This window comes from Myripristis murdjan, chromosome 23 (genome assembly GCF_902150065.1).
Source record: "Myripristis murdjan chromosome 23, fMyrMur1.1, whole genome shotgun sequence".
NCBI lineage: Eukaryota > Metazoa > Chordata > Actinopteri > Holocentriformes > Holocentridae > Myripristis > Myripristis murdjan.
In genome coordinates this window covers 20937558-20960285 of record NC_044002.1, presented here as the reverse complement: position 1 = coordinate 20960285, position 22728 = coordinate 20937558, and the positions used below count along the sequence as shown (strand labels likewise).

At 42.5% G+C, this 22728-nt stretch overlaps 1 protein-coding gene across 4 annotated transcripts in view; it reads right to left on the bottom strand.

The window, feature by feature from the left end:
• The window catches only part of sbf1 (SET binding factor 1), an 88194-nt gene extending 66298 nt beyond the window's left edge, over positions 1–21896 (bottom strand). For all 4 annotated transcript variants that reach the window (XM_030045858.1, XM_030045861.1, XM_030045859.1 and 1 more), the window contains exon 1: positions 21702–21896. In XM_030045858.1, the coding sequence (XP_029901718.1) occupies positions 21702–21756 (55 nt within the window). In that variant the 5' untranslated portion in view covers positions 21757–21896. The remainder of the gene's footprint in view (positions 1–21701) is intronic.
• Between the last annotated feature and the right edge of the window lie 832 nt (positions 21897–22728).

Below are 22728 nucleotides of genomic sequence, written 5' to 3'. Positions count from 1 at the left end.
GTTGTACGGTTTTATAGCTCGATTTGTTTTTATTGTACAGCAGCATCGAATGATATATGTCATGCCATGGTGAATTTTGAAGCAATGACTCCAACCCTAAATATAGGTGTGTTATCTGTTTCAACGTGTTTAATGAAGGCCGACATGAACACTGTAGTTGAGTGAAAAGACAAGTGTACTGAAAAGTTAACATTTTGGTGCTGCGTACGACAGCTGTGCATGCCTACATCAGCTCTCATACAGGGTTTCACTTTTTCTCCTACAGCGTTTCCACACAAATTCCCATGTGATTTAATTTATAACAGTAATATAAAGAAAATTATTTCAGGTAGTGTTGCTATAGGAAGAGCTGCAGATGTTATGGGTTTTGTACAACAGTTATCCAATAATGTGTAGTGTTTCTTCAAAGTAGTGTACATGTAAATATGATTAAAAAAAAAGAAGAAAGCACAAAAGATCACCAACCTAACTCCCTAGTTATTAGTGATGTGCAAGTCATTAATTAGTGATGTGCAAGTCATGAACAAAGTGTTTCTTATTTCTGTATCTATTGTTGTAATATTTTTGTAGGATTACTGCACATATTTGTACATAATACAAATTTTTTTTATGACTAGGATTAATGCACAAGTAGGATTAAAGCACATATGTGTACATAATGTACATAGTTTTTTATAACTAGGATTAATGCACAAGTAGGATTAATGCAGGTGTACACAGTGTAGTTTATTTGTTTTTCTAAATTTCTAACACATATTTTTATATTTCTTTTTTTATTATTTCTTATTACTTCACTTATGCTTATCACATATTCTTCTCTTAAAAATTTGAGAAACTGCAACTGACCCAATTTCCCCTCAGAGATCAATAAAGTATTTCTGATTCTGAAACTTGAGACTCTTTTCACTTTTCAACACAATACAAGAAAATGGAAAAAGTAATTAAAGTTTTTGGATTTCAATTGGTATACATTCTACTGGTGTGTTCAAGCCTTTAGTACCTGTAATTCCAATATTCTAGCATATGAAGGCAACAGCTGTTGTTGCTGTTTTTATTATTGGCCAGAAGCAGAGTAATTCATGCAACAGGGGCCATGCTACAGCACGGAGGAATGGAAAACACAGGAGCTAATGAGGTAAATATCACAGTATTGCACCAACATTGCAATTATTTGTCTTCAGCGCACTTGGATCCACTTGGATTTTGCTGCACCAGATGTGTACGTAACTTTATGATCTTTTTTTGTGCCATTTGTGGAACTCAAAGCAAGCTATATGGACATACAAACTTCACGGGTGTTACATCTGATGTGATGATGTGTACATATATCAAATTGTGTCATTATTTGTGATAGACCACACACTAAAAAGGTTTTCACACAGCTACTGAAGCTGTTCCGCATTATTAACGACTGATAAAAGGATTAATACTGCAGAGGCTTACGGATTCTGGTGAATTATGCAATTTGGAACAAGGACAAAGTTGGGCCCGCTTCTCGATACCCAGCCCTATCTTTCACCGTTCAGATTTCTTGGATGAAACAAGCCACTGAGTAATCAAATTTTTTCCAGCTCCTGCAGCTGAAAAATAATGTTGCGTGTCACTGGTTTGATTCAATATTTGTTGATAAGATGTTCACAATGCAGTGAGCCACCATGAGGCAGATTCTACATCAAAACCATGATGACAACAAAACAAAAGCTACATCATTGCAAGGGACAAGCCGTTTGACAGACGCTCGGTCCTGAATATTGAAGTTAATCCAACTAAAAAAGCAAAGTGATTCCACAGCTCTACACGCTCTTCCTCCATTTGCATTTATTTCATATGCTTCTTCACCACTGTCAAATAGATGTTTCAGGCTAAATCATGTGGCACTGGTTTAAACCCTTTAATCCTTTATCCTTGTACTTTCCAATGATTTTATGCAGCTACTTTTCTTATGTTTATACATCACTTACTCTCAACAATTTAATCAACTTTTCTGCTGTGCTAACATATAGACAAAAGCAGGGACATGATATCACTGTGAAATGTGTTTTAATGAGTGAAACTACTTCAATAAGGCGGCTGGATGAGTTATATCAAATCTCATTTGTCTTAATCAAGCTTGTGTTCCTCTTTGCAAAATTTATTATGATTTTGTAAATAAAGTGACAGCTTGTTTCCCGGAACAGTGTTTGCATACAAGCAGCACACCCATATTGCTAGGGGTGATCAAGCCTGTGTTGATCGCCCATGTTACTATGGGAGGCTGGCTCTGAGACGGGTGAGACAAAGTGAATCAAGCACAAAACCTGAACACAGATACAGCCACGCTGCAGTGATAAGCGCTGATGAAAATGTTTACTTTAATGTCCCGTTTGAACAGGTGAGTTTGCGAGTCAGGACTGATTGTAAAAAGTGATTCTGCAACATCACAGCGAATACGATAAATTGCATTTTGGTGAGATGCTGTGCAATACTGCAGCTTGCACAATGCCTCAAATATTTGTAGGCCAAAGATAAGGACTTTGAAGAGGTGGATGATGGGAATGTGCCCTTGGCACAAGGACTCTGCATTATGACCCAAATCTCATATCCTGATTATGATATAAATCACATTTTCAGTAAATTACTTGAATAAAAATAGTTTAAATAAAATGACCACATGGACAGGCCTATTTTGAATTATATACTTGACAAATAAAAGGCACTTTATCATATTTTATTATTTTTCTCCTTCTATTTGGTACTTTTGCACAAATTCTTGATTCAATGCTTCTGTCAAACAGCTTGTTCCGATGTAATGATGGAAGGAGTGTATTAGCGATCTACATGCTTCCCGATGCTGGCACATTTTTTCCCAGGCAACAACACTGCCGTGAATGCGCCATGTGGAGCGACACTTCTTCAGTCAGTTACTGAGGCCATTTATTTTTCTGTCAAAACGTCGCCATAGCTACGCCGCAGGAGTGTGTGTGGCTCCTGCAGAGGCTGCCACCGGGGCTTCCTGCACCTCTCCAAAACTGAAACTGCACACGGAGCGACGTGAGGCCACCGAGGTCCCGTAGACTTTTTTGCACTACCTGTGTGTTTTGTGCCGGTTGATAAAGACAACATGATGCTGGTTTTCATGTCTCGTCAACTGGCTGGAACTGAGGAGGATTGCATATCTGCTGTGATGTTGCCAGCTCATTCCCAAATTCTACAGACAGCAAGGTGTCACTTAAGTTATGGTGAGAAATAAATCAAAATACTGCTTTGGAATGAATGTTCTGTTTCAGTGAATTTTTATCTGAGCTTCATCGGCACAGAGTTAATACACTCTGACACTGCTGTCAGTGTTGCAGTGATCGGTGAAATGTGACACTCAGAACAATCACTCACACCGCTGTGGAACATTACTACACTTCTACACAGAATTTAACTTCAGCTGTGTTATTATGTAAATTATGCTGTTAGTTTATGTTTCCTGTGCTCGTGCGTGCAGTGCAGAGGAACCTATGCATCTTCAAAAACTACAGAAAATAAACCGGTAAATAAATTACCAGAACAAGTTGATTTGAGACACAACTAAGTGAACGATAGAGCAAAATATGGAACAACAGACATTTTTCTACCATCACACAATATGTATCGCCATATCACACAGCCCTACTTTTCACAAGGAACTCTACAACTCTACACGGATCTTTGTCAGGTCAAAACAGTTACAAGCTCTCCAAATTTATACAAACAATATCAAAGTTTCCTGAGGGCTAAGTGCCTCAACAAGAATTTTATAGCTTCCACATTGATCATTTACTTTATTCTGTCATTCAAATCTCCATTAGCTTCCACAAGTGGTGGCTAGTCTTCCTGTGGTCCATATTAAATCCATGCTTAATGGTTTATTGGGCACTGATACATATTTTATACATGGATTGTTTTTACTGGTATCTGCATTAGGGCTGCAGCAAACAATTATTCTCATTGCCGATAAATCGGCTTATTTTTTGATTGACTGATTGACTTACAAATGGCTATCATGCTAAAAGCAATGTTGTCTAATGGCTTTCTTATTCTGACCAACAGGCCAAAACAGAAGAATATTTTTTTTTGGCAATGATTCGTAGAACAGTGGTAGTACTGTGTTAGTTAGAGCTGGTGCTATTGTGTTATGTTTGTAATGCCATACTGTACAGCACTTTGAGCTGCATTTTATGTATGAAAGGCGCTATATAAATAAACTTATTATTATTACTGCTATAACTAGGATGTCCAACAGCTGATCATCTGCTTGGTAAATAGCGAGTTGCAAGTTACAGCAGTGTGCGGGACAACCTCCTTTTGGCCATATTTTTGTACCTGTGTGTGAAGACCACTATGGTGTGCAGAACCTGCATTTACTAATGATATGAAAATGAGAAAACCAAATAATTCTTATCATTTGTAAGGCTATAATCAGTAAATATTTGGTATTTCAAATGACTAAAATGATACATTGATTTTCAAGATTTTTATCAATTACTTTTCAGTCAGTTGAATAATTGTTTCAGCTCCAATCTGGTTTATGTGTTAACACCCCTTACTTTTTATGACCTTTCTCATAGTATGTCGTACTTAGCTATTACCTTAACAGACATTTACTGAGAGTCTGACAGGTTTGGTGTGGACTGCCAAACCATCTAACTCCACCTTTTCCCTACTTAGCCAATCAGCTGACACCTGTACATGTATATATAGAAAGGGCTGGGAGCACATTCAACTATTTTGACCTGACAGAGTTCACACAGGACTGAAATAAAGATGCATAAAAACAGATCCTAGTATTATAGCTGTACACCTGTGTGTAATAAAAATTCTGATTATTTGTGATATTGTGATGACCTCAAATATTGATTCTAATTAGTCTCCATGATTTGCTACAGCTTTTCACTGCACTTTTTGCATCTCACATCCGAAAGGACATGATGCCAGAGTGCTGAGAATTAGAATTTAAGACAACTTTCAATACATTTGCAGCTTTAACACGACAATAGATGCTGCACACTTAGCCGTGCATACCTAATATCACTGTATTAAGAAGGGATAAGCCTCAGATTTAACGCACCCATGCCGTGATTGCATTAGAAAGAGACCAAACAATGATACTTTGACATGGGGGACGCTAACAACTCCATGTCAGGCATACTGCTTTCCAATGAGATCCAGTTGAATAAAGCCCAGATTGACTTGGCAACGTGCCCACACGCCGTGTGTGAGCAACTGGAATTAAGAGTTGACATAGACAGCAGTGCTGCAGTTAATCATGTACAATCATGCATGGGTATGGAGATAATTTTTATTCTTGATTTATCAAACTCAGTATCTTGTCTTTCTTCAAGAAAATCAGTTTATAAATATAGTATGAGCTGAAAAGGCTGCTCAGCAATCTGCAATTTCAAATTAGTAGATGGTATTTGCATTTCACCATATTGGAAATTAACACCTCCTTTCACTCAAACGCCTGCTGTTGTTGCAATTAGCCTCAATGTTCATTTTAGCAGCAAAAAGTGCAGCAAAATAACTATGGTCCTCACATCTAAAAAACAACAACAACAACTGTGATCACAGAATCAAGCCGCTCTTGTTAAATGCCACAGAGGGATGTGGAAGATGTCCAAGCTGGCTGCATGCAAGCAGCAGGTAAAAACTGACAGCAAAGAACAATGCTGTGCAGGTAGCAGTGAGCAATCTGCTGGCACAACAACCACAAGTACCGCTGATGATGTAAGACGGCGGGTTCACAAGCCTCTCTATCAGCCGGCTGTGTGAGAGGAATGTGCACTGAGTTGATAAGTGTTGTGGGATGTGGACACACCGCTCTCGGCTTTCAGCTGGACACAGTGACAAGATGGCATCAAGCGAGGCAGTTAACCCCCGATTGCTCCATGGCCAACAGCAGATTACTGATTGGACAGATTAGAGCAGATGCACCCATAATAGGGAATATATGTTTCTCTCTCCTGGTGTTAATAGATATATTTTTTGTAGTCTACCTGTCGAAAATAACTTTTTTTTTTTCCTTTACAAGTGCTGTATTGTGATTTTTATCTGGCCACTGGAGGGATTCAAGAGCAGTTTGTCTGCCACTCCCCTGCCAAAAGTATACCTCATAGCAGTACTAAGGGCAAACTTAAGGTCAATTTAGACTTCTGCATCAAAATTCTGCCCTAGCAATGCCGACTGTTTCCCACAAAGGCACCTCTCCAAAAATAAAGTGAATGTAGGGTGATGCAAAACCACAAGATCTGCGATTGGTCCACTAGACTAGTTTTGTTCCTCTGTGTTTGGCGAGCTGATTTCCACTGAGTGAAGACAACAAGATGCCTGTTGTCGTCTGTCTTGAACCGAGGTTTGCAAATATGTTCTGATGTTTCCAATTCATCCCCAAATTATACAGACTGCGAGATGTTGCTAAACTCATGGTGAGAAAAATCCCAGAAAATCGCTTGCAGAGAATGTAAACATGTAGGCTTCCATTGTCATCTGTGCATTAGTGCAGGATTAATCTTGACACTTCTCTCCTGTGTTTCAGCGAATAGATCAGTGTGCGAACAGACCTTCCAACGCAGAACTAAAACTGCTCATGCTGGCATGGGGCACTAGAGCATAGCAGTGGCAACACATGAACACAGAAGTACTATTTGACCTTAAGACAAACTTTGCTAAGCTATGTGCCTTCACACTACTACCTAAGCTAAACCAGCCATGGCTTGTTTTCTTACATTTCTCATTATGTTCTCTTTTTGATTAAGACTGTGGTCTTTTCAGCTCAGTGCCACCACTTTCCTCATCTGTTGCACTCAAGTGACTTCACAAATTCCTCCGTTGTGAATGTTCAGCTCATATCCAGAGAGAACTAAAAAAAAAAATAAAAAAAAAAATTGAGAAACACAAAGAGCTGAAAACAACAACATAGCTGGTCCTGTCCTTGAATACACACTGGCCAAACACGGCATAGCATCAGCCAGCTCTGATCAGGGTTCAACAACGACACAGCTGTGCTCTATGGACTGTCATGCTATCATTTTTTTTTTTTTCATTTTCAGGCTGGTTTGGTGGATTTTAAGCTAGTCATGGTTTAACAATGTGCCTGGGACAAGTGTAATAGTGATACTCATTACCTGTAGCGGTTGGAAAGATATAAATTTTCTTTTGAGCCCAATAAATCCCAGCTCAATAATTCAACTCCCTAAAGAAATATTGTTTAGTTTTTGGAAAAACAGAAAAGCAATTTCAGAGAGGCAGACTGAAGGGTTGTGGCAAGTTTGTGAAGGACTGGGCTGGCACACTGTTGATTTTTAGGGCCTTCTAGAGGCCGTGGAGATGGATAAGTCTGATCAGAACAGTGCAAAAACTTACATCATTTCTGCTTTTGCTTTTTAATGACCATAACAGTGAATACAGACCAACCCTGCTTTACAGGAACAAGGCTGCTCCTTTATTTCACTGTCTTCTGTCTGGATCGCCAGGTGGTGTGGTGGTTCGTTTTTATTCTGTGATCTGTAGACTTTCTCTTTCATTTTTTTGGCCTGTTTTCGCTACTGAGTCAGTTTGACATCCTGGATATATCCCTCAAACGCATATTGTAGACCCTTCTGTCTGCTTCTCTATGAAATCGCTTTTCTAAAATTAGACAGTATTTCTTCAGGGAGTGCAGTTAGTGATGGTGCAGGCTCCACAAAGCACACATTATTTTCAGTATTGTTAGAAGGTTCTGAAATCATGCAGTGTTTGATGCTTTCTAATTAACAAAATTATGTAACACTATGACAGGCAATACCAAAGCAGCAGAAACTAAAACCAAACACTGCAGTTTATTTTTCTAGGTCAAAACTTTGTAGCTGCATGAGACCACAAGGCAGACGCAGTCAGTTCCTCCTGCAAACGCCCACTATCAGTAAGAGCAGAGCTGCCTGCAGTGTGAACGAGGAGCATGAGGCAGGGAGAACGACTGCTCCGCTAACCTCGCCCGGTTAAATAAAGCTTGGAAAGAAGAGAGAGAAGTAGGCTTGGAGTGTGTGAAAGGAGGAGGAGGAGGAGGAGAAGGGCGGACATGTGGGTCATGGCCTCTGGTGTATGCACATGTGTGTGTGTGTGTGTGTGTGTGTCCCTCGGCAGGAGCTCACGCTGACTTCTCACATACAGTAGATGACTAGTGATATTTTGTGACAGGACAGAAAGAGTCAGAGCCTGGCTGATCATGTGGTCGCTAAAGGATGGGATGTGTGTGTGTGTGTGTATGTGTGTGTGTGTGTGTGTAGCTGTGTGTGCATGAGTGTTCATGCATCATGCTCTTTGTGCTGAACCAGACCACAGCTTCTCTTTTGCATGCTTCCAAACCGCAGTGACACGACGGCGGATGGTTTCCAGGGTTACTGCGACAGTAAAGACAAGAGAGCTCTGAGCCTTGTGTGGATATGGATGTGTGCTTCTGTGTGTGTGTGTGTGTGCATATTTCCATCCATCTAGACAATGAGGGATAAAGTCTGTTCTGAGACAAGCTCACTTCTTTGTCGAATTTAATGTGTCAAATGTGGAAGTTCATTCTTTATAAATGCAACAATCTCTTACCAGTGCACCATTATGTTTCTTGCAGGCTAATGCTTGCCTTATTCTACTAATTTGTTTCCTTATTCTACTTTACTGTACTTCCTAGCTTGCTGTGGCCTTTCAGAGATGTAAATATTTCATAAGTGAATTGGAGCTGCAACAAAAAACATGTCACACCACATTTCCTGCTTGCATTTTATGATAGTACATTTGATAACTGCACCAAATTAGTTTAATTTCAGCACATTCAAGCCACAGGATTCTGGCGTAGAAACAAGACTGCACCAGCATGACTGTCTTACAGATTAAATGGATCCTTCACTTATAATGCATATTTGTATGACGCATTCACCGCGTGCTACCTTCAATAAGAAAGTTTTACTCGCAAGCCCTCATGATGAACTGTTATTCCAAAACCCCAGCCATCTCTGATCCAATGGAACAGCAAAATGCTATCAGACGTTCCGTTTGCAAAGCTCACACTCATCATGCGGTACAATCCAAGTGTCTGGTATCCAGTCATAGCCATAAGTATTTCCCAGACACACAGATTTTTGCTCAAATCCTATCATGCACTAGTGAACTTTTGATACCACTTTGCTTCTGTAAAATCGTAAAAATACAGATCCAAATTTCTCCACGGGATCAGAGATGGTTTTTTTTGAATACAAGTGTATCATGAAGGCTTGCAAGTAAAGAGCACACGGTGAGTACCTGAGACAAATATAGTCCAGTATGGGTGGAGTATCCCTTTAAATGTGACCACAGTGTGCATGAGGTGAGCTGCTTGGAGGCCTCCACCATCATGACATCAGTTTGTTTTGCACAATCTAGTATCTGCACTGTGTTAAGATAAAGTCTCCACGGGGATCAATATTGCTGGAGGGAGGAGAGTTATAATATTGAAGTTTTAGGGTCAAAACACGCACACAAGACTACGATATGATGTCATGTTCAGGCCAAACACCACACCCTCTGTTAGTGTTCTTTCTGTTGTACACTCAGTTTGACAATTAACACACAGATACACACACACACACACACACACACACACACACACACACAGGCGCACAAGCAAAGCCAAACATAAATGCACTGCGGACACACACTCACTCTTTCTCTCACACACAGGGCAGTGTTGCTGAGTAATGTGGATGAGGGTGAGTCACTGTCCCTGATTAAAAGCAGCGCTGCAGCCCCAGACCGAGGCCCCTCCTCGGGTCAGAGGCAACGCAGTGCTCATCTGACGTCACTGGACTCCTCCTCGAATCAATAAGCAACACGTTACTTTTAGATTTGTCTGAATTTGGTGTCACAGGACAGCCAAAGTGACCATCCCTCATGGAAAAATGAGCCATGTTAAAAAAAAAAAAAAAAAACAACTAGGCAAACCAAGCTGGTATTTAGCAATCAAACAGGGGGTGAAAAAAAAACGATCCATCTGGCAACCGCCGTCGCCCTGGTGACCGTGTGGGACATTTTCTTTGTGCAAAAGCTCTTCAACAAACTCACATCCTTCCTGTAAAACGAAAGCCACCCCCCCCTCATTCAGCTCACACACACGCATACAAACCCCTCCACGGCACCCACTGGACCCACCCCTCCCCTTGGACCCCCAAAACAAAAACGCAGGCTTTCCAGGAGAGGAAATGGCCTCGGAGAGGGAGAGAGCAGACAGAGGCATGGCCTTCCCTTCAAATATTTTAGAGATTTAGTTTAGGCACGCGAGTTTTAGGTTATTATCAAAACACCACCAGTTAATAAACAGTTGCCTGTTGCTTTGTTTCTCGCTCCCTCTGCATTGCAAGTGTCTGGCCAGCTAAACTACCCTCTATTTTTGTCACCGAACACACTCTTGAGCGTCAGTGACACTCCATCAACTTTAGTCAGCCTGGGCTCTGGAGTCAGATGTACCCAGGCTTCAACCTCCACTGACAACAAACAGGCCTAAGCTGTTAGAGCAACTCCATTATTCATGTACAGTTGTCTATTTCAATGTTAGTTTCCACTATTAACAACCACAGAATGGTGAAACATTTCCTTTCATTTAAGAATAGTGGAGATATAACTACAACATGCTTAAATCGTAATTTAATTCCTAAAATAATTGAAAGTTATAATCATGGCTTTGAATTGTAATCCCAACATTTAGCAAAATAATAAACATGGGTATTTTTGCCACAGTGCTGGGCTGAAAGACCAGGCCAATGATGCTCTCATTAATTATAGCGAAATCAGCCTGTTCAATATGTTGAAGAACGGATCAAATGATCTACATCCGTTACCAAGATCTTAACAGGATTTCAGGCGCTACTCAAACAAGCGCAGTCAGCCTGTCAAGACACTCTATGGGCACCGTTTCTGAAATAACAGCAGTGGCGTACCTCGGAGTCAAATGCTAGTAATCTGGGTAAATGAAGTAAATTCATGTTGACACTTTGGACCAGATGTTAAGGTTGACAAATGGTTGTAGATACCGCCAAGAACGGCTGACAACATGGCAACTCGGATTGGATTGGCTGTTCATTGCAGACTGGATCACAATCTTCTGCTACTCTGCACACTTAAAGGCAGAATGAGTAGGGTTTCCCTTAAAACAATGTAGATTCATACAAAAATAATCACTCTCAATCAACACTTCTGAGCCACTAGAAGTGTGTTCTGGTGTGTGTGTCTGCAGAGACCCTGCTCTAGCGAGGCAAAACCTGAGAGGACAAAGCTCGTTCCACAACGAGAGTGACTCTGAGGTTGGCTTTCACCCGCTGGCGAGCACTAAGGGAGAGGAGGAGGATGAAGAACACAGCGTTGGCCTGTTTTCTGTTGGACAGGTAGGTGCTGTTGGGACAAAATTTCCTCCTAGGATGGTGACGTTACATTTAGGGCAATTGTTTCATTCCATCGTCATTCTAGGAAATGAAAACTCGCTGCCAGCAGTTAGCTTGGCCAGGGATGAGGACCCAACTTTGAATGCTGTGTTTACAAACCACAACCGACAAATCCAGCTCATTCTGCCATTCAGCAGAGGCCAATAAATTATGAGTATCAGACAAACACACAAACACAATCTCAAGAGCGAGTAAACAGCTTCAAAATGGATGTTGCGTCTCATTGTTCCCAAACACATTCAAGCCAAATCTCCCTCAGAGGTCCTCAAGTTGACACTTTGGACTGCAGCTAAAGGGCAGCTGGATCTAACAGCAACAAGCCTCGGGACTCCCTGGGACTCGTAATCCTCATCCGTACCAGCTGTCCCATCCACAGTGGCGGCAGCAGCAGCAGTGAAACCATTAGTGTGTTTATGCGGCTGCTGAACGTCCTGATCAGCCAGCAGCTCAGCACAGCTGCACACGGACGACACAGGATCTCCCCCTGGCTGATCAATGGTTCCCTCCTCGTCCCAATATGCACTGCACAAGAGAGTCATGTCAAACTCCACTGCAAAAATACCAGTTTGATGCTGCTGTGCTTCCTGTCACAAATATCATGACCTAAGGGACATGGTTCAAGAGTCAAGATGTTTTCTAAATTACTAAGGCATGCGGGTAAATTTGTCACAAATACGATCCACCAGGCAACTGTAATTTCAGAAAGAGGTTTTTACAATTCAATTCAATTTGAGTTCGTAAATAAACCACAATTTGAGTCAACAATTTGAATAGGCACTTTGAGCAAGGATATCTATTAAATAAATACATGGAATAGACTATCCAGATTTTTCTGAAATGTATAAAAAAGGCTAATTATTTAGCCATTATTTGTTCTAAAAATGTTTGATCACCACAAAGTTCAGGTCTACGTGCTGCATCGACACAGATAAATCAGAGGAATTTGTACTCCAAGCACTACGGCAAAGAATGATTTGTTACCCCTGTAAAAAAAAAAAAAAAAAAAAATGTCATTTCATTGAAAGAAGTGCTGTGTTTGATGGGATGTTCTCCCATGCAAACAGAGAAAGAGAGAGAGGGTGGTATAAATCGAGGGCAGCTTCCCGCAGCACTCTCATCAGCTGGTGACAGTCACATGAGGAGAAAGGCACATAACCTACATGCTGACACCATGCTGTCACGGATGTTATTCAGGCTTGTGCTACTGGAATATCTGAGAGCAGACACATTGAAAAACAACACAATCAAGATGAAGGGAGAATCACTATCATTCAACCATGCTAGTTTAGATGCATGTCTTAAGAGCGGAGGAGACTTTTGGGGTGTTTTGCATAGTGGCGATGGCAGCAACATCCGTGGAGAAAGCCTTTTTTACACAGCTGGTACATCAAAGATGGAAAATTTGATCTTCCAACAAGAAGCTCTTTGAGTGAGACTGCTGTGTGCTGTAACAGGAAACATGACAGCTGTGGGCTAACGCAATCAATCACAACTTATCTTCTGTCTGCCCATTACTCAGCAACAAGCTAAACCTCTCATCATCCCAACCAAACGCCTTTCTTCTTTCCTTTGTCAGCTCTACAAAATCCCACTGTCTTCAATCACAAATGAACCGCCTAAAATCTCGTCCGCGCCTTTTAGCGTTCATCACCCACAAAACTGACAGGAAACTGCACCGTATCACATGGGCAACCAAAACCAAAGAAAGAAATATTTGCATACATCATAACCAAACAGGAACTGTGCCAAATTGCAAAAGCAGAGGTGTTTTTCACAACGCATAAACTTTGTCTTGCTCGGTCTCAATCTAAACTTTAAGACCGAAACGTTTCATCACCCACCAACATGGTAGGAAATCACCAACCACATGTGGCTAACTCTGCCTACTCCTGTAGACTGCCATGAGTGCCACTTAGCAATGCACCGATAGATCACTAGACTATCAAAATCCGTCAGTATTAGTGTTATAAAGCAATCATATGGGTCAAATATTACTTCTACTGTCAACATCTGACTGATTCTGAAATTGGCACTTGTGCAACCTTTTCTTCTAGGAGTGTGTTACTTAACACGACTGTAAAATGAGCCACAGACTAATGCAATCTGGTATTATGTTGACTAAAAAAAAAAAAAACACAATTATCTTAAGACCGGCCTGTCTGTAGACCTTTGCCTGTTTTGCAGCTTTATGTGTATTGCAATTCTTACAAAAATGCCTCCTGGTGTCCATTTCAGCCATTATGGGTGGGAGGGTAACAGATATCAGTATTAGCCACAAAATATATCTATATATATTTCAGTACATCTCTAGTTTGGTATTGAGGCAGCACTATCTTACACCATCAAAACTACAATTTATTGTCGATCAAGTTTCCAGTTAGTGTCAAGCAGCTGAAATCCGACTCTCACCCAGTCTTGCACAACAAAACTGCACTGTCATGTTGTTTTGTACTGTAACAGAGTGTATAACATGTAGCATGATGTGATATCGTGTCCTTATTTTTCTGCCTGTCCCATTCCGGCGACTACTGCACTCTCAGCTGTCCTGGCTCAGGATCCCTCTCCATACTGACCCATCCAAGGCTTCATCCAATTTCTTCAAAATAATGCTTTCTTGGGACCCTCTTCACTGAGGGTCTAAATTTTCCAACAACATGAACAACCTTTACATCACAGCTTCGTCTGGGGGAGGGGAGACAAGCAAAACCCCTCATGCATAGAAAGTGAAACAGCCTAACCGTCAAATAACAGAATGGACCAATACAAATGTTTCCTTGGCATATTCCGGCCAATCAGAGGCCACACACGAGATTAGCGCGTGCACAGCGGGTGTCTGGGAAGCAGATTATAATTCCTTTCTTTCTGAAGCACAGATCTGGCCTGGGGGCAGTCGTAATAAAGATGACACATAATCTTGTGCCACCAGTGAATCAGACAGCGTTTTCTTTGAATTCTTGTGTAGCCACCATGCAAAAAATTACTAGAAAATTATGGACAAAATATAAAAAAGGTATATATTCAGGCTGGACCAATGTACCAAGCCAATAATAGATTTTTGTTTAAAAAAAGTATATCAGGAAAAGTGTGTACAATTTTATACCAGTATGATGGAGGTAAGGCTATAATTGTATCTAAAGCAGCAGCTGACCAGCTTATGAATCTGATTATCATGGCATCTCAGTTAAATCTGAGCTTGTGTATCATTAGAGGTTTTTCCTTTGGAATAAAAATTAGCGTGGAAACATTCATTCCAGTAATTTTGGGGGAATTTTTGAATGGGTGAATGGATGGTTATGAATGAGTGGTCAAATTTAAATAAACAGCACAAAAAACTACGAGCAGGCTATGAGCAGCTTAAATTAAAAAAACGGACACTGACTTTCAAAAACACATATCCAAGTAAAATCCTGGGGAGTGTAATGAAAATTATTTAACCAGCAGTATTGCTTAGCATGCTCAAAAACAAAAAAAACAACAACAAAAAACAATTATGGTTGCAAAATTACAGCAAAGAACTATCCATATGTCCCAATTACAGAAAAAAATAAATAACGCTCCAACTGGAAGCAATCCTGGGACGGGCCTGGGGGCAAACCCGAGTGTGAGAACTAAAAGTAATACAACCCCCATCAGCCATCTGTAAAAAAAGCTACAGGAAAGAGAGGGAGCACCCCACGGGAATTTAAACTATTGCCCGCTTTAACGCCATCAGGCTGAGCACAACTGAGTCAGTTTTGTCCAGAGGGGGAGGAGAGAGAAATTCCCCAAATTCCAGGGAAGACCATCAAAGCGCAAAAGAGTAGGTCATCCCTGTCAACCCCAGCTCACCCCTACACACACACACACACACACACACACACACACACACTCATGCACAGACACAAATGCAGCACAGTTGCAAGTTGACGTCAAGTAAAGTCTTGCAAAAGCAGACTTATTTTTTCAAATTTACATTTTTCACATCATCATGATCTTTTTTTTTTTTTTTTTTTTTTTGGCTTGTTTAGTTTTATTTTTTGCCCTAAAAATGCCCATAATCATGTGAATTCCATGCATTCATGTGAATAATATGTCCTACATCGTGCATATTTTTTGTAAACAACCACTTAAATCTCATCACCTAAGCTACTAACGCTCAGGAATGAGTGTTAGTTACTTTTTTTTTTTTTTTTTTTTCAAATCTCATCATAACCAAACAGCAACCAGACCGAACGGCAGTAAATGACAGAAGCAGGCTTTACATTAAGATACCTCATGTTATACAAGACCATGAGACTGGGAAATGTGACTTTGATTGCTGTAAATCTTTAAATATGTATAGCAGGTATGTGCGAGGCTTGAATTTAGTCTCGCTCAATCTAAATCTAGGCCAAAACACCAGGCCCTTCAGGGAGCGGATCATGTTCACTTAGCAACAGATGAACACAGAAAACCTGTCTGTTGCAGACTGGGGTTACGATTTGAGTGTATGTGACAGAAAAATAAGTGACTGTCAACATAAGCGGCCTTCAGAGCCTCTCTCTCTCTCTGTGTGTGTGTGTGTGTGTGTGTGTGTGTGTGTGTGTGTGTGTGCGTGCGTGCCTGCGTGCATGTGTGTGTGTGCAGAAGTATGTATCTGGACTCTGACACCCCCTTTCTCTCATCTGTATCTATGTAGTAGGAATGAGGGAATGAGGGCAGCAGTGGGGCCCTGGGGCCATCGTCTCCCTCATGAATAACAAGCATTCAGTACGGCAGACAGACTGCCGTAATACAGCCACACAGACACACACACAGACAGACACACACTGCAAGGACCAGGCCAACACCACAGGAATGAGAAACCAAGAAATCTAGAGTGATAGAGTCGATGCTTTGAGCCTGAAAGAGCATTTACAAAACAGGAAGAGGGATGCATGTTTGCCAATTTCTTGTCACGATATCAGACTTTTATTGTCTACAAAATATCCAGCATTTCCCCTACCATAGGCAGTGGTGGGCGGGTCTGAACGTTTTGTGCAGAGTATAATAAAATAATTTTAACTTACTGCCATAAAATTTCTATCAAGCAAATCCAGGGTTGCCAGTCGTCGTAATTGGAGGGTTAATGCTGTCATATCAGCACTGCGCTTGCGAGACTGAAGTGCCTATCTCCACAAATTGCATCAGGTTGTCACGCACATTTCAAAGCATAAATCGAACAGCAAAGGAGCAACCAGTCCCTCTGTGCAGTGTACAGTTCTCCCGACAGGACCTGCCAGATTCATAAAAAAAAAAGTCCCAAAGTTGCTTTAGCCTGCACCACTTCAGAAGCTGGTTATGGTCTTTGTTCTCGCTGTTGTTGTTCTGTGCGTTTTGGTTCGATTTTGGACTGTTACAATGCATATCCCCCACAGCAACTGTCTAACTGACTATGCAGTGTGTGTGTTTGTTCCATACATAATGACGCACACTGCGTAAAGGTGCCATTATTCTAGACAGTGACGTTTCCTTTCAACATTTGTCATGCTTTCTCCCAATCTGCACCCAGTATTGACCAAGTCAGCCTGTGGTGTCTCCTCTTGTCTCACTATCATCATTATATTATATTACCATTATATACTATATTAAATAATGTGGCATGGAGTAAGTAACTTGGGTCACCATGACTTGAAGAGCTGCAAATCCTAAAAAGTCATTTCAGGGACCACAGGAAACATTCCACTTGGACAATTTGTTTGGCATTATCAGACAAAGTAATTCGTATAAATCCTTGTTTTCCCCCCTTTTTACAGAAATACAGACTTCTGCGCGCGATAAAATGCATAAAATCTAGAGTTTGCTTTCACTTCTGATAGGTTACTCGGAGATTTTGGTATCAGATCCTAAGCTTGGGGAAAATCTCTGCAACCGATACTCCATTTTTCTCAGGATCTGTCATCCCTAAATTCTTTAGTCTCTGGATATGAACTTACAGCATCCCATGATGATCTAACATCTAGCGATTAAGAGGCTTTTCAACCCTGACAAAACTAAAATTTTGCAGGAAACATTGAATAACTGGCATGAAAATAATCTAATTACTGAATATCAGCGCAAAATACAAGCAACAGCTAACTAGAGGTTGCACATCTTCGAAGTTTTTGTTCAACTATTTCGGTCAAGCCCTGCTGGTCAGTGTGCAGCAGGCCCACAGGGGGGTAACTATTGCCATGGTAACACAGAGACAGACACAAACACCCAGGCAGCCATCTGAGTGACAAAAAGGCGAACAGCACACACACACATGCGGTAGCGCACCACCACCGCCACCACTACCCAGCGTCCCTCTGTCCCGTATGAAAGGCAGATTGTGAGGGCTATTTCTGGAGGCCTGAAAGGCTGCAGCCCTGCTCTGGAGCGATGGAGGAAGTGGCTGGCCACAGACGGGCACTGCTGGCAAGACGACAGACACTCCTCTCTCATTCAGTCAGTCGCTCGCTCGCCCTCTCAATTCTCCCTCAGTCTAATCTGAGCATCGCCTCCGCACAGAAACTCTTCGCTTACATTCACTGAACACACCACACGAGTGTAGGTGAAGCGTCATCGTCAGGATAAACAGAATTTTAATACTGTTGCAAAAGATTGGCTTCAATATTTCATAAACATGCTATGCTTTGACCAAATGTGTTCTGCAAGCTGAAATTTGATATCTGCATCACCTCTACAGGATGTTTACATACATATGGCACATGGATTGCAATAATTTAAAGAAGAGGAATGGATCAGATGAAGCTGCAATCTGGCTCCTGAAATTCAGCTGACTAACGGCTGTAAACACTGGAAGCAGCGTCAGACAGTCCACCACATCTTGATCTGACTCCCAGCCTCTTAAGCTGGCTGACAAAGCTGGTGCCAGGAGTTAAAAATGAAACTATTTTGCATATAGAACTGACAGATACTGAAACCCAACGGGGACCCCCCCACCCCCACCCCAAGCAGATGAAAGCTGTCTAGACCAAGTATCGCACCACACTAAATGATGTTTTCTCTTGTTTTCTGCTGCACTTTAGATGTACTGACACTTTTTTTCAGACGCCAGAGAGTGCAAGCAAGTCTGGCATCTGTATCTGCCATGTGCTCAGTGGCGTCCACCCTGTGTGCCTCACATTGCTGTGAATGGAGGAATTGGAGGGTGGAGGGGTGGGTGGGGGAGTTTTAAGGGGATGGGTGGCAGAGGCGACTCGGTGCTGGGTCTTCGTGGAGGATCTGTGTGCCAGAGCTGTCACTCCGGCCTGAAAACAACCGCCCTGCTTTCTGTTTAGGCCGTAGCATTTGACAAACAGCCTCCGACCACGCCGCGCCACAGGCAGACAGATGGGGTTAGAACAGAGCCGTGCATGCCACTCTGTGTGTGTGTGTGTGTGTGTTAATGTGCGTGCCTCTTCACTCTTGAATGAGGCCTTCTCCACACGCCCCTTTCCTGGTTACACAGAGGGACAATCTGGATTCTCGCTCTAAACACATCTCCCTCGGGTCCTTTCCCCTGTTTCCTGTTTGGGCTGCATCCGATTTGCTGCTGGTTCCTCAGCGCAGTGGAGGATGGCTGTCAAAACACAGCAACACGCAGCCGCCAGCGGAGTTCCAGAGGAGACCCTTGCTGGGAGAGAACCACACCCGAGCAACTGCGGACTCTCCTCCATACCTCGACCGGCCATCTTGGGTCTAAAGATCCACTGATAGCATAACTGAGCATCTGGGTTGAGCACAATGAGAGCAACCCGACACCTCAGCGACAAATAGAGGATGAATAGAAGATTGGAGGCTCTGCCCTCGGGTCAGCATCCTCTGGCTGGAACGGGGTGTGTTCGACAAAACAAACCGTCACTGGCTGTTTCCACATGAGCTGGGAGCCAGAGCTCAGCAGGTAGGAGACACTTGTACCTGCAGGGCGCTGCGCTTTTCAACACCCACAAGTTTTGCTCTGAAATGGCGCTGCAAAACAAGGATGATGTCAGCCTTCAAAACCTGTCAGCACACATGGTTAGTAAAAATTCCATGGACTGTCAGAGTGACAGCAAAGACAGACATACACACACACACACACACACACACAAAGGATGCATGGAATATTTAGGATGACATGAAAACTTCAGGCTACAACAGAGTTCCTGGGTTTCTCGGGATCCGGGAGGATTCATGCTTGATTTATTTTTCAGCTGCGTTCCCTCATAGCTGAAAAATGTAAATACAATTTGGGGTAAAGGTCTAGGATAAAAGACATTTCACCTGAGACAAATATCCAATACCAAAAGTATGAGTATAAATATTTTTTTTGTTTTTCATACACAGAAGCCTGTATTCCTCAAATGATGGAAAAAAAGAAGGAATTTATATCAAGTGATTTTGTCAAATGTCTCCAAATTAACAGTCCAAGGCTACACCATTCAATGAAATTAATGGATGGGAACTGTACTCTGTCAATACTTTCATATTTGTACTTGGTGACGGTATTGCAAAAGTGGCATTGTTGCATGCCTACACTTAAAGCACTACTTTGCACCACAGAGCTGAAATTCAACCCCAACTCCCACGTCTACTAGAGGCACTGCTACACAAACTGACTACAAATTTGTGCGCAAGCTTTCCAGAGAAACACACACTCATATGAAACCATCCAATGGTCCCTCCCACCCTACAGCACTTAACTCTCTCTCTCCATCCTTGTCTGAGCCGTGATCGCCATGTGTGAGGGAAGAGCTAGCCTATAACTCAGGGAAAATAAGACACCATCAACAACAAAGTATGGCTGGAAGCTGACGTATTGATCTGACTGCAGAGTACGTACTTAGGAAATTAACTGTGGGCAGTCAGTGCATCAAAAGATGATGGAGACTGTGATGATGATGATGGAGTGCGGGGTGCGAATGGAGAAGTTGAATGCTGCAAAAACCTCTGCACTGAAACTTGCACATGAAGTGATTTTTGTAAACAGTGTGGCAGCATAATGGGGCAGCCCCAGCAGCCATCATCGCCCCTTAAGTGTTTGGTTTTACAAGGCACAGAAGCCTTGATCCCCATGCCGCTGTGGCTTTAATGTCTGCTTCCCAGATGCTTTTTACAGGCCCGGTCTGCTCTGCATTCAGCACAGAAACAGCAGGGTACAACAGGAAGGAGAGATTCTGCAGCGTTTGCAGCACATCCACGTTATAACATCCTGTATTCAGCCCCTTCAAAAAAAAAAAAGACGCATGCACTAACTGCACAACTAGAAAACTGCCCCAGCGTCAAGATAAAAGCCAGTTCCTTCCCTGCTTTTAGCCGCAGAGGACATGTCATGTTACGATTTGCCTCTTTTGAATAAATCATAGGCAAAAATCCATTCTATAAATAAAAGACTCCCACGTTACAATCTGCATGCCTCCATCGGATAAGGCGGGTTGAATATTTCATGATTAACGGGCCATTATACTGCACGGATCTAGGCCAAGGCACAGGCGAAGGGGGGGACTCAGATAACGGTCCAAAACCCGTCCCAACAACTACGTAGACAACAGAGGGGAACAGAGGGGCTCAGGGAGGGGCGAAGCCATCTAGGTTAATCCACACAAAACACAAGACACAGAAAACAATCAACAATTCCTGAGAGGAAAAAGCACAGACTCCACTTTGAGTTGAATTAGAAGTCTGAGCGGAAATCAGCGTGGTTTCGTGGTGCAATCGCAGTTTGTTGGACTGTCCCAACTGTTCATGATCCTGCACAGTCCCGCTGTCCTGTCAGTTTCTGATTAAAAAAAAAAAAAAAAAAACACACACACACACTTTCGACACTGATAGCTGCACTTGCATTTGCACTTGCAACTAAATATTACGACACGAATCAAGACACTGACGGAATTGTGATTTGGGTCAATGGATCCGCATAAGGTCGCAGTCGACCAGAGCAAACTGCCAACCCCCCTCACAGCTAGCAAGGCTGTGCGGATAAAGTTAGCCTAAGTTAATGTCAACAGAGTGAAACAGAGTTTGTTTGCTGTTCGCGTAATCCTAAATGGAGGTTAAGAGCAGAAACAGACGTGTTCAGTCAACCCGTTTCCCTGTCCGACACACGGGACACCAGCTGACAAGCTAGCAACTAAGTAGACTAATCTGGTGAGGCCTGCGCATCCGCGGGCTAAAGTTGGCCGCTGTGTCCGAACTGACAGCTCTGAGTGGCGGGCAGCCGTTGAGGCGCGGCCCGGCCCGTCCCCGCCTCCTGTTTACCAGAGTTGAACCGTTGCTAATACGCCGTTAGCATGGCATGCTAATACAGGCACCCACCTCGCTTATCGAGGTCGTAACCGACCACCACGAAGTAGTCGGCGAGCCTGGCCATCTTGGGCTTCACGGCGACAGGCCTTTCTCGCTAAATCCTCTTCTTTTTCCGTCAATATTCCATTTACGTCCTGCCGGCGAAAGACACATCACGGGCAACGGTAGCATCCTTCCAGCTGGACCCCGCCGCCATACTGTCAATCTGCCTAGCCCTGACAGCGGAGAGCCACGAGTCTGCGCAGTGAGGGACTTCCAGGGAGGGGCAGCGCGGCAGGAATGTCCCATGTGAGGAGCCAAACCAGCTCAGGGGCCAGTGCAAGTCTGACCATAAACTATAATGGACCCACAATAGACAATTTAGAAAAAAAAAAAAAAAAAAAAAAAAAAAGTTTGCTTATATGTCAACACCTACACATTTCTCTTTCTTTCTCTCTGTGTAACTTCAGTGTTAGAGACAGACCTCACATCAATGACAGGCATCAGTTTTGTCAATCACACACAGACCAGTGGGATGTGATTTTTATTTCACACAGTTTAATACTTGTGTGTGTGTGTGTGTGTGTGTGTGTGTGTGTGTGTGTGTGTGTGTGTGTGTGTGTGTGTGTGTGCGTGCGTGCGTGCGTGCGTGTGCGTGAGTGTGTGTGCCAATGCCAAAACCTCTCTTTTTCTTTGTGTTTACAAAAAATGCAATTGAATGCAGCCAGGAATAGATGTTGTTTTGGTGAAAGTCTCCGTAAAATGTTAAACTATAGGTTCCTGTTTGTGTACCAGCTGGGGCTTTAATTAGTGATTCAACAGTAAGGGACATGGGCTGTGTTGTGCTGGTCTGCCTCAGCAGCAAATGCACCGGCAGAGGCTGTTTTTGGAGTAGGAGAAGATCTCATTCATGTTTATATGTGCTAACATAGGCCCTGCGCTTCTTTTACCCACAATAAAACCTCAGATACCCGTATTACTGTGACTACTGCGGCTGATATTTCTGCCTGTGAGCTACTGGGCCATTGATATAGTTTTAAATTTGCACTGTGGCTCA